The 12,311-nt window shown below is 46.6% G+C and overlaps 1 protein-coding gene across 1 annotated transcript in view; it reads left to right on the forward strand.

The window, feature by feature from the left end:
- Nucleotides 1-41: 41 nt before the first annotated feature.
- HEMK1 (HemK methyltransferase family member 1) overlaps nucleotides 42-12,311 on the forward strand; it is a 31,251-nt gene continuing 18,981 nt past the window's right edge. The window contains exons 1-4 of the mRNA XM_065642523.1: nucleotides 42-257; nucleotides 2,414-2,860; nucleotides 3,352-3,443; nucleotides 5,988-6,081. Of these exons, the coding sequence (XP_065498595.1) occupies nucleotides 2,570-2,860; nucleotides 3,352-3,443; nucleotides 5,988-6,081 (477 nt within the window). The 5' untranslated portion in view covers nucleotides 42-257; nucleotides 2,414-2,569. The remainder of the gene's footprint in view (nucleotides 258-2,413; nucleotides 2,861-3,351; nucleotides 3,444-5,987; nucleotides 6,082-12,311) is intronic.

Below are 12,311 nucleotides of genomic sequence, written 5' to 3' on the forward strand. Positions count from 1 at the left end.
TCGCGGTTGGTCAATGCTCCTGTCGCTCATGCGCGCGGCGGAGTCCGTCAGGTGATGCGGCGACTGTGGCGGCGCGCGGTGGGAGCGCTTCGTCCGTCTGGTCGTTCCTCCACGCCCGTTCCCCAAACCCCTCACCCAGACTGCGGTGCGAGGCGGCTGCGCCTCCAGCCCCTCCAGGGCGGCCTCCCTGAGGTGAGGCGTCGCTGTGCGGGCGCGCTCCCTCGCCCCCGAGGCCGCCGGGGCCCGCGGCCGCCCAGGTAAAGGATCCCCCGTCAGCGCCGCGGTGCAGGCCAGGCCGGGTGCCTGGCGTCGGTCAGGGCGTTCTGTGTGCAGGGGAGGCCTGGTGGCTGGAAGGAAAGCCGGGCTGCGGTCCCGGGGGTGATCCGTGGGGCTCGTTTACTGCCGGAGAGCCGCCCGGTCACGGAAGTGGGGCGTGAGTGGGCAGCTCCCTGGCTGGCAAATGGGGACTTGTGCCCCTTGCCCGGTCCGGCCAGCGGGGCTGTGTGAGGGGCCGGTTCCGCTGGCCGGTAACCCACAAGCAGAAAGGTATTGCCTTGTACGGCGCAAGCCCCAGTGCCTGGCCCAGGCTGTGAGTGACACAGGGAGTGTTGGGCAGGGGCCGAGAGTGGGACAGGCTGGGCCTTTCCATGGCCACCAGTGCAGGTGTTGGACTACAGTGAGTGGGTAACTGGGGGTTGAATGGACCGAACCACAGAACTGCAGGTAAAAAAAAGTCAGTTGTGGGTTGGTGATTTTTTTGTGCAAACAGGTATTTGTACCAAGAAGTAACATACAGGGACTGTTCTTGGCAGGGACCTCACATCAGTAGCTGGTTTTCTTTATTAATAATGACAGTAGTGGCAGTGTTGTTTCAGCCATGGCCAACTAAAGTTTTATCTGCCTCACTAGCAACACTAATGGTTAATGTTTTATTCCTTTAGTGTTCTTCTTGTGGCAGTATCCCTAAAACAGGGCCTTGGAGTGGGGATGTTCTCCAATAAAGTCTGGTTGTCAGACTGCTTATGCATAACACAAAGGCAAGTTTTCATAGAGCCTGCTTATCACTGCTGGCGGTAATAACGAAAGGGATCCTTGGGTGCTTAGAGCACCCACCCCTTTGCCAGGAGGTAGCAGGTAACCCAGTCTTGAGACCTTCACTGCAGGGTTATTCCCTCTGCTGTCTCCTTGGGCTCTGTTTGCTTTGATTTTGCAAAGAGGGGCAATGGAGGCCTGACTCATCCCACAGTTTCCCCGTGCGGCGGGCTCCAGGGCTGTGGCAGGAGTGCAGTGCCAGCATCTGCCCAGGAGGGAGCTGACCCAGCCCCCCCAGGTCCCCCTGCAGCAGCACTGCTACAGAGCAGAGAGCCATGCACCATGGATGCTGCTGGCTGCTTTGGAGAGGTATTTAGCTGTTTGTGTGGTGGTTTTCTGGAGGAGAGGAGGTTGTGGCCTCCCCAAGACAGTGATGAAAAGCAGCCATCAATAGAGGAATGGAAATGGGCACTCAGGGAAACACAGTGGCTCCAGGGACTGTGAGTCAGAAGGGAGTGAGACACTTATTTCTGATGGATCACAGCAGGAAAGCAGGGTTGTTGTTCTGTTTGTCTCCATTAAAATACAGTTCCAAGTGTGATATGCAGCAGCTGTTTTGTAAAGTTTCATCTCCTTCGTCTCCTGCAGTCATTTTGTTTGTTTTTCTTCCCATTCCGTTTGACTCTGCCTGTTCTATCTGTTCTGTTCTAAGAGACTGACTTCCCTTGGGCAGGGTTTGCCTTTTCTGGCCTTTGCATCTTTGGAGTGTTCTTCTTCCCTCTGGTTGTACCTTGTGAACTTTTCCCCTTCCCCTACTCAGCCCTGGCTCTGCAGCCCTTTGTCTGCTCTCTGGTGGTGGTGACAAGTGTGGAAGACCTTTGACTCATAGAGTCGAGGTTCTTCTGTGAGCAAACCTGCTAACCTAGGACTAGTGGTTTATGAACAGAGAGGAATAAAAGAAAGAATCTAGGAGACACTGGAGGTCTTCCTGCAGGGAAGCAGGGTGACCCACTCATGGGGTAGAGAGCTAAGGGCTAGAGCTGAAGGTTGGTGTGTCTGTGGCTTTCTGGGAGCAAGGACAGGCAGGAGTGTTGTGCCTGTGTGTAGGCACACTCACTCCTGCCCCGGGCACAGACTGGCCTCCTAGTAGCTCTGGCCTGTGGACATAGGCAGCTCTGCAAATAAATGGATTGCAGTGGCAGAGCTGGTTAGCTGTCACCTCAGTCTAGTTTTTTTGGGAGAATCCTTTGTTACTCTTAGGATGTGAGTAATTGGTTTTGTACCTGTGGGCTGGGATTAGGGCAAGCACGAGTCTCTCAGAGTGGAACCTGTGACTTGCTAGCCCAAGGGATTCAGGCTGTGCTCTTGTCTCCTTTTCTAGATCAGAAGAGCTGCAAACCAGTGTCATTTTCATGCTGCCCTGAGGAGAATCCACTGACTGTGGTCAGCTCGTGCTTAGCCACAGTGGCTTGTGGCAACACCAAGCATCCTGTGAATCTCAGCAGTGACAAGATCAGCTGATGGCAACGAGGAACACATGTTGAAGCCAGGAACTGGTTTTGCAACAATGAAGTGCTTCACCCACCCACTGCTTAGGAGGTTGTTGGGTCTCTCACCTCAATCCATGCCAGGGGGACTGAGTCAAAGTAAAGGTCCTATCCTCAGTCCCAAGTGGTCATCTCTGAGGCAGAGCTGCAGTGCAAGACCTGGGCTGGTGACTGCCACTGATGCGGTCAACTACTGGCAGAAGGTGTTTGAGACAAATGGGATCCCTGAAGCACGAGAATCCAGTGAATATATTGTGTCATTTGTCTTGGGAGCAAAAACAGTTAAGTAATAAGAACAGAATAAGGTTTGTGTGTGCCTCTCACTTTGTCATTTTGGTTGACTCCCTTACCTTTCTTTTTATCTTGTTTATAGGAGGTAGGACAACTTTTCCCTATCTTAGATGGCAGAGAGGATGAGGCGTAGTTTATTAATGCCAGTAGAGTACCTGGGGTCTCTTACATGCCTGCTTTTGCAGGGTCTGAACTGTAACCCATGATATGTACATCCACACTGTTCCCTGACTTGCCTGGTGGAATGATTCTTAACTTTACCTATTCTTTGGAGCCCCAGAAAGTTACAGAACAGTTGTACAGGTTTGTTTTGAAATAAATATGCAGATAGCTTCTCCTGGTCATTTGCACTTGCCAACACTCCCAGCCAGGCATATATGTTTATCAGCATGCTGGGGCTCCTTGGAGGATGCCCTCGGGAGGATGCAGAGGACAACCAGATGGCACCAGTGAGCAGGTTTTAAAGTTACCTTGTCTTCAGTTTCAGAGCTTGAACTCCAAAAGCCTCCACACTCCTCTTACGGCATTGCAGCAGGAGCAAATCCAGCAACTGAGCAACAAACGACTAGAAAGGTAGGAGCATCCTCTTACAGTTGTTCCTTTGGAGGGTTTCCCTTCAGGCTTAATTCAGCCAGAAGAATGGTAGCAGGGAGAAGGCAGAAGACCATTAGCAACTGACATGTCAAGTAATCATTCTGTGTTGGTCTCAAATGGTGACTCAAGTAATGGGTATTTGCTGTTGATGTCAGTCAGCAAATCACCTGTCTGTCCTGTCTAGGAGCAGAGAGGATGTAAGGGATGTTGCAGAAAAGCAGGAAACTGGCAATACTGACTCTGAGTTGGGTACATTTTCATTAAGCCCTTCTGTGCTTACAAAATTCAGCCTTGGCCCCTTCTGTCTGGTTCAGCACTCTCTTCAGCTGCTGGTCCTGTACTGGTCTGTGGTGCTGCTGTGTTTTGCTTTCTGGGCTTTGCCTGCAGAGGGTTTTGCCTCATGTTTAGAGGTAGCTGTGTTCTCTATTTGGCCTCCATTTACTTGCTCCGTGTGAGAGGTTTTCTTAGTGCAAAAATGAAATGGATTTAGTATGAAAGAGGTACCTGGAGTCAGGCTATGCCTGGGGAATAGTGTGTGGGAAGAGGAAATATTTGGGAATGTGGATCATTTAGAAGGGTGGGGGATGCCTGGGAGCATGTTTGGAGGTAGCATCCTCCTGCTTGTTTACACAAGTGTGGTTATGATGTGGATCCTCATTTTGCTGTGCAGATTAATCTTGCCATGACTTATGCAGACTAGGATGTGAGGGTTTTTCAGGGAGTCACTGTGTTAGCCGTGGTTACTGTTTGTAGAGTCTGACTGTCTTCCCTTCAGTTGTCCTGCTGCTCTTGAGTCTTGTATTTGCAGCAAAAATGCAAAATTCCCAGGGCCATCTGACTTGCAAGTTGCTCTGTCTTAATTGTTGTTAAGGTTGCAACAAATCTCTGCTGTTCTACATGAAGAAATTGAGGTATGGTGCCTCGCGGCAGCTGAAAACATGGCCCCAAAATTCATAGAATCATGGAATCGTGGAGGTTGACAGGGACCTCTGGTAATCTAGTCTAACCCCCTTGCTCAAAGCAGGATCAACCAGAACATGTTGCACAGAGCCACGTCCAATTTGCTTTTTAATATATCCGAAGATATTATACAACCTCTCTGGACAGCCTGTTCCAGTGTCTGACCACCCTTACAGTGTTTAAAAAAAAAAAGAAAAAAGAAAGAAAAAAAAAAAAAAAAGGAAGGGGGGTGGTTCTGAGGTTTAAATGGAATTTTTGGTGTTTCAGTCCATGCCCTTCACCTGTCTTTTCACTGGATATGACTAAAAAGAGTCATGCTCTGTCTCCTTTACACCATCTCATCAGATGTATATGGTTATTGATGAGATTTCCCTCCTCTGCCACCCCCAGCCTCAGCCTTCCTTTCTCAGGGCTAAACTGTCTCAGCTCTGTCTCTCCTATGTCAGATGCTCCAACCCTTTAATCATGTTAATGGCCATTTATTTTACTTACTCCAGTATGTCCATGCCTCTCCTGTACTGGAAGCCTGGCACTCCAGATGTTTCCTACCAGTGTTGAAGAGAGGGGAAGGATCCCCTCCCTCAATCCCCTGGCAGCCCAGGGAGCCATTGGCCACCTTTGCTGCAAGGACACATTGATGGCTCATGGTCCATTTGTCCACACAGTCCCCAGGGCCTTTTCTGCAAGGCAGCTGTTCAACTGGGTGGCCCCCAGGCTGTACTGGTGCATGGGGTTAATCCTCCTCAGTTTATAGGACTTCCTATTATCCTTGCCAAATTTCATGATGTTCCTGTCAGCCCAGTTCTCCAGCCTCCTGAGGTCCCTCTGAAAGGCAGCAAACCCATCTGGTCTGTTAGTCACACTCCTCCCAATTTTCTGTCATCATTAGACATGCCAAGGGTGCTCTCTGTCCCTTCACCCAGATCACTCATGAAGACGTTGTGCTATATTGGTCCCAGGGGTGCTCCACTAGTGATCGGCCTTCAGGGACTTCCTGCCACAGCCCTCCAAGCCTGCCAATTCAGTCAGTTTTTGGTCCATGTCAATTATCTAGTTCATATTTCATCCGTTTGTATGTGAGGATGTTACGGGAGACAGAATGAAAACCCTTAGGAAAGTCTAGATAAACAGTATTGATTACTCTCTCCTCATGCGTTGACCTAGTTATTGTGTCATGGGTGACTATCAGGTTGATCAGGAGTGATTTCCCCTTTGTAAATCCATGCTGACTACTCCCAGTCACCTTCCTGTACTTCATATGTTTGGAAGCCATCTCCAGGACTATCGATTCCGTCACTTTTCCTGGTATTGAGGTGAGGCTGACTGGCTTGTAGTTCCATGGGTCCAGTGCTTGATAGCAAACTCTTTTGTGGAATGGAGCTCCTACAGCTCCCCTAGAGTGCACAGGCACATTGCATATGCAGTTAAGAGCTGTAGGGGTGTTTAGATGCCCACCCCCAGAGGGGTTATGTGGTTAGCAATGAGGTAAGCATCTTATTGAGAGCTCTTGTCTGTTACGAAGTGTAGACCTGAAGTGTTCACACTTACTTTTGCCTGCCACAGAATGCCGGTGCAGTATGTGCTTGGTGAGTGGGACTTTCAGGACCTGACTCTGAAGATGAGACCTCCAGTGTTCATTCCTCGGCCTGAAACAGAGGTATGAATGTGGGGAACGTGGTGGGGAGGGCTTGAATCTGTGCGTATCAAGCTAGCGTATCACTTGATTACACAGAGATCCATCTCCATTGATGGAAGGGCTTGGCTTTCTTTCCTTGTTTCTGCTGTAGTAATAACTCCTAGAAGTTCAAAACCTGTACTGTGATATCCCAGCCTGGTGGCTTTGTACTGTGATACACGGACAAGAATCTCAAAGTTGTCCCAAGGTTGTTAACAAAATCCTGCAGTAGTAGAAAGCTACTACTGGAAAATGGTAATGGACTTCAGAGAGCTTGATTGTTTGTGTGCAGAGTAAAAGAGCACAGGCTGGTAGGAAATGGCACCTACCACCTGTCTGATGGCTCCACAGTAGTTTCTGGATAAACAATGGAACCTGAATGGTTGTTTCCTGAACAGCAGCAAAACACACACTGCAAACTGAATGGTAAGTTCTGATCTGGGCTGGAATTAAACATGAATGTTAGTCGTAAGAATGTAAAGGACAGCCGTACGTGATCAAGTTAAAACTCCATTTTCACGCGTGTTCCTTATTATAGGGAAAAGTCTAAGAACTCCGTGGGGACACTTTCCCTGATAGTAGCCTGGCTTTCAGCTCATGGACATCCTAGCAAGGAAGACTTTCTGTTTAATAGTCCTCAGGAGGTTTAGGTTTTGAGAGGTTGGTTGGTTGGTTTGTTTTCTTTTGGAGATGCTTTCCACCTAGGAGTCCCAGAAGCTTAAAGCTGTTTTAGTCTAATAATAATTTCTTCAGCTGTTTGCCTGCTGCTTTTTGACTGTTGTAACATGCTGGTGGCTGTCTGCTGAAGTCTCTATAAGCAGGGGCCCATGCTGTAAAAAGTGGAAAGGATCGTTCAGACAGAATATCCCTTACTGACAATGTCAGAAGAGATACCAAGGACTGAATAGGCCTTGGAAGATCACCTCTGCTTTTTCTGGGAAAGGGATAGCATTGGGAATGTATGAAGAAAGCAGCAGCTCACTAAAGAGAGGATGCAGTCTACAGAATCCTTTGTCTGATACCTTTTATTACATAAAAGGTTAGAAGGCAAAAAGACAGCCTGTGCTTCCATTGTGGCCTTTGAAGAAGAGGGTGCTACCGAAGTACATGAAAGGATTCCAGACAATGTAGTGGGAAACAGCACAACTACCACTTAAACATCCTCTCATCTCAGCTTGTAGAAGAATATTCAGAACCACAGTCTTGATTTGGTGTGGGGCATCAGCAGCATCTCACTGAGAGGCCTCCTGGGCCCTGAATCATAGTGGTGACACTTGTCTTCCAGAGAAGGTGTGAGCTCTCTGTTGTGTCTGAGCTTGATCACTCTGTGGTGATTGAATTTGGAGTTAGGGCTCTAAGAAATAGTTTTGCCAGCTGCAGCCCAGCAATGTTTAGCTTTGTTACCATCAACAGTATTTCTGCTCTGCTTGATTCAAGAGAATATTTCCAACCTCTGACTGCCCATTAACTCATGGATGCAATGTGAGCGTTAAAACCAGGGAGACGTTACATGTTCTGCAAGACTTCCTCTGGTGCTGTGCTCCAGTTCTCTCCATGCAGTGCCAGGCTTCAAACAAGGGTCTGCTCTGTGCAGTGGAAGATAGGCTGGCTAATGCCTGAGAATGTTGTTAATTGTGCCTACAGGCATGATTTTGGTAAAAGCATCTTTCCTAGCCCAAACCAAAATGCAGTGCTGTGTAACTCACTGTATTTGAAACCACTTAGACTGCCCTGGTGCAAAAAAGTAGCATAAATACTGCAAACCTTGTCTCTGTGGGAAAACTTTATTTGACGTCTCACAATACTTACAATGAAGGCACATTTTTGGCACATTTATTATGAAAGGCCAGGAATTTATTATGATAGCTCAGGAATGGAGCTGTGTTGGCAACTGAGGGTTTTCTTGTCATCTGGTGCTGTGGAGGTTACTTGGACAGGAAGAACATGGGGACAAGATCCAGCTGTTCAGCAGCACCTGGCAGGACACTGCTTTAAGCATGTGCTGCTTCCAGGAACCGTGTACTGTGCGTAACCTGTTGCACAAAGTGAGTTCATGTCCAGATCCTTTCCTTCTGCTAGGAAGGAAAGGTTGGTTGTCTCTGACTGAGAGCTTTGTGTAGTGTGTTGTGCAGCTGGAGTTTGCCTGTATTTTGCTTCATCAAAATAATTTTTGCAGACTTCAACGGGCTTTAAAACTACAGCAGAAATATCTCCTCTCAAAAATGTTGAAGTTAGTTGCATCTGTTGCTCTCTTTCTGTTTAGGATTTGTCTGCAGCGTTCTTAAAACCAGTAGTGCTGAAACTTTTCACCAAATAATAAATGTAAATAGTCCTTGTTCTTTAGGAAGGAGTTCATTATCAACATTGATACTCCAGGTTCAAGTTGCTTATCTGGGACTGCACACATGCACCATATGGCATGTCTTGTCCTTCGCTGGGTAAATGTAACTCCCGAAATTGACTTGTTAGTGCAGATACACAAGCAGCTCCAAAATTTGCTTCCTAGTTATATTTATGTAGCTTCTGCAAATGCTCCTGCTTGTTGAGGAGCTGTCTCTATCACGCGCTTTTTGTTCTGTGATTACAACAGAAGGGCTCTGAATTTTGCACCCAGACGCATTGGTAATGGCATGAAAGCAAAACACAGCAAGACATAAACCACCAGCATTGTTTCAGTCTTGGAGACAAAGAGTCGCATGCAAAGAGAGAAGCTCAGTTGTCTGCTTCAATTTTGCCCTGTGTAAAACTTGCCCCTTTGTAGTCTATTTTGCTCTCTCTGGTAGCTGAGACTCCCATTTGCTCCCTCTGGGAGTATTTCTTTCAGCACATGTGGCTTTGTTCTTCTGTTTTATGGGAATTGGGGTGGGGAAGGGACAGGCAGCCAAAATGAGGAAACTAGCAAGTCCTGTTTAAGCTCAGAGAGTGGGATAACAAAGCTGATTGCATTCAGTCATAATTTCTTTGCATGCAGGGCTGACAGATACCTCTGTGAGCACAGACGTTGCATTGGAGGAGAGTTGTGTTGAGCAGGCTTCAGTCTCACCTTTTTCCAGTTACCTAGCCCTCTGTGAGTGAAGCTTTGGACTTGCTGCCACACACATCGAGTGTGTCCACAAGGGCTTGCGGGATGCAGCATCCTGCCCACTTTCCTCGTGTGGCCATCAGAGCCAGGCTGCTGCACTGGGGAGGTGCTTGGGTCAAAGTTTAGGGGTGTGCTCTGTCTCATGAATCATCTTTGTTATGCAATTTTTGTTGTAATGTCAAGGAATCCCTTTCTCAACACTGCTCAGTCACTGTATTAATGGAGAAGAAAGTCCTTTTCCCAAAGTATGACCTTCTAAAACTCAGGCTGTGTTACCACCACAGCAGCCTTGTGGATCAGAAAAAGAAATAGTAAGAAGAGAAGGAGAACTCAGCCAACTGTGGATACATAATTCCTTTGTTCGTACAAGCAAATATAGGCTAAATGAAGCCTCACCATGATTTCATTAAAGACAGGCTTAGTTCTGTCCAGGACTTCTTGAAAGTGGCTTGGGTATGAGGCTCTCCTGTCTTTTACCCCTAGAGGGCACTCCAGGCCTAGGCTCTCAGAGTTCCTGGTCGTTCTATTTCCTTTCAATTATTATTGGATTTCTGGCGTTTTCTGATCCCTTCCTCTCTGAGATGCTGTGTTTTAAAGCAAATGATGGCTTATTTGTTCAGTGGAAACTAGAATAGTCTCCTTTTATCCCTTGCAACTACTGTGTGGGTAGAGTCAGGTTCTCAGGCACAGAGTTTTCGCTTTTGCTGGAGGAAAGCTGCTGGAAGGAGAGCTCCAGTTCTACTTGGAGGATTTTCACAGTCCTATCACCCCCTCTGACCCTCAGGCCACCCAGGAGTCCCCTGGTGACACCTGCTTGACCCATCGTGGTCTCAGATTCATCATAATTTTTTTTCTGTCTTGCCTTGGTTGTGGTGGCTATGCCATGAGAACAATGCATTGTCCTGTAAAGGGCAGGGGGAGAAACATGCTGTAGGGTGAAGAATGTTTAGCCTAGGAGACATCTTAGGGAAAGAAATTCCAACTCTGTACCGCGATGAACATTTTTTCTTCATAGTCATGCAAGAAAGGTCATGGCTGCAGTCTCCTGTGAGAGCAGGAGATCATACACAAATGAGGAGAAAGACTTAGTGGGCCAGACTGGATTGGTCTGTCTAGTTCAATATACTGTGTCTGATCAGGGCTCATAGCAGATAGTGGGAACAAAATTACAAGCAAAAATATAGGTATGGAAGGGTCCCTCATTCTTCTGACAGTCAGCAGTTAAGGGCTGTTCTTAGCCAAGCTGGATTTGGAGCCATCCTGCTTCATAATCACTAATGGATCTGTCCTCTGTTAATTTGTTTAATCCTCTTTTGAGTTTGTCTGTATCTAGCCTCCATGGCATCATCTGACAGGGAATCTTTCTAATTTTGTATTGTAAGTGGTAAAAGTATTTTCTTTGCTTCCAGTGCTGCCTGCTTATTTAACAAGAAAGCCATTCATGTTCTCTGTAGGATTCATAGTTATTACTCCTATCACTGTCTAATATGTCATTTTTCCACTTATGATTTCTAAGCTTTTAACTTCTGTCTCATGATAGATTTTTTTTTCCCCATGATAACAGGCTCAATACACCAAAACCATTGCTGTTCACTTGCATTTGTCAACTGAATGGCAGTCATTGTGTTGGGCTGTTTTCCAAAGGCACTTTAGGCAAAAGTTTACTCAGAGAAACCTTTCATGAAATTTAACCTTACTTATAGCTAAACATAATCATTAATCTTTCAAGAAGGTCAAGCACACAGAGAAGGGAGGATTTTTGCTTCCCCACATGTACATGCAAATATACAGATTGCAAGGTGGGGCCTTTCAGCAGTGCTCGATGTCAAAGCAGTGTACACATTTTTTGTTTAATCAGTGCTAAAAGGAAGCTTTTGATGCAGAATCACCTTTTATTTCCCTAATTTCATTGCCATAGATGGTTACTTTTTGGAAAGTTCAAAAGGTCACACTGTCTGCTGGAGTTACAGCCATGGATCAGAAGTCAGGAGGCTGGGGTGAGGTTTTTTTGTGGTTTTGCCTCTGACCAGTTGTCAATTCAAAGGAAGGCTGCTTCTCCTTTCTGCATGACTGGCTTCCCTGTCTGGGAAATGAAAAGGATGATAGTGGCCTGTGTTGTATGTAGCTTAATGTCCTTTCTTGAAATATATAGAGATTCCTATAAGGTATATTGAACATAAAGGGGAGACCTTCTTGCTCTCTATAACTACCTGAAAGGAGGTTGTAGCATGAAGGGTGCTGGTCTCTTCTCCCAAGTAGCAAGGGATAGGACAAGAGGAAATGGCCTCAAATTGTGCCGGGGAGGTTTAGATTGGATATTAGGAAAAAATTCTTCGAGAAAGGGTTGTCAGGCATTGGAACAGGCTGCCCAGGGCAGTGGTGGAGTCACCATCCCTGGAAGGGTTTAAAAGGCATTTAGACAAGGTTCTTAGGGACATGGTTTAGTGCTAGAGTTAGGTTATGGTTGGACTCGATGATCCTGAGGATCCCTTCCAACCAAAATGATCCTATGATTCTGTAAATGCAGTAGGGCATTATTTAGCACATCAAAAATTAATTGCTCTCTGTCAAAATGTAGCTGTAAACAAATGTGCTAAAGTTGGAGCATTGCTGTTGTGACCTCACATCAGATTTTGTATTTTTGTATTTTATTTTTATAATTTTAGGTAATATCAGTACATTGGAGGAAAACAATATTTTCTGAAAGTGGGGTGTGGCACATAGGCTAGGGAATGGGAATTATGAAGGGAACCTGAATTGCTCTTTGAGCTAAGCACAAGTGTTTAATAGGATCATATATGCAGAAACAAATAATGCAGCCTGTGCCTTGTGGCTGAGGGGCTTCCCCTGCCATAAGAGCTTGGAGAAAGATCTGGGGCTCTTACAGACATTGGCTGAGCACAAGCACCCATTTCCAGTGGGCTGCCCAGCAGGCTAATGTGATCCTTGTGTGTTTCAACAGGGGATTGCTAAGTACAAGTAGCAAAGAATAGCTGCAAAAATATTATGTCCAGTTATGTTACTGACTGGTTGAGAAAGAAATGGAAACTCAGGTTTGGAGAAGAACCAGTAGGTGGATTAACAGCTGGAAAAATCAGCCTCGTTGTAAAAGACTGTTTAGCTCATCAAA

Source organism: Caloenas nicobarica, chromosome 11 (genome assembly GCF_036013445.1).
Source record: "Caloenas nicobarica isolate bCalNic1 chromosome 11, bCalNic1.hap1, whole genome shotgun sequence".
Lineage (NCBI taxonomy): Eukaryota > Metazoa > Chordata > Aves > Columbiformes > Columbidae > Caloenas > Caloenas nicobarica.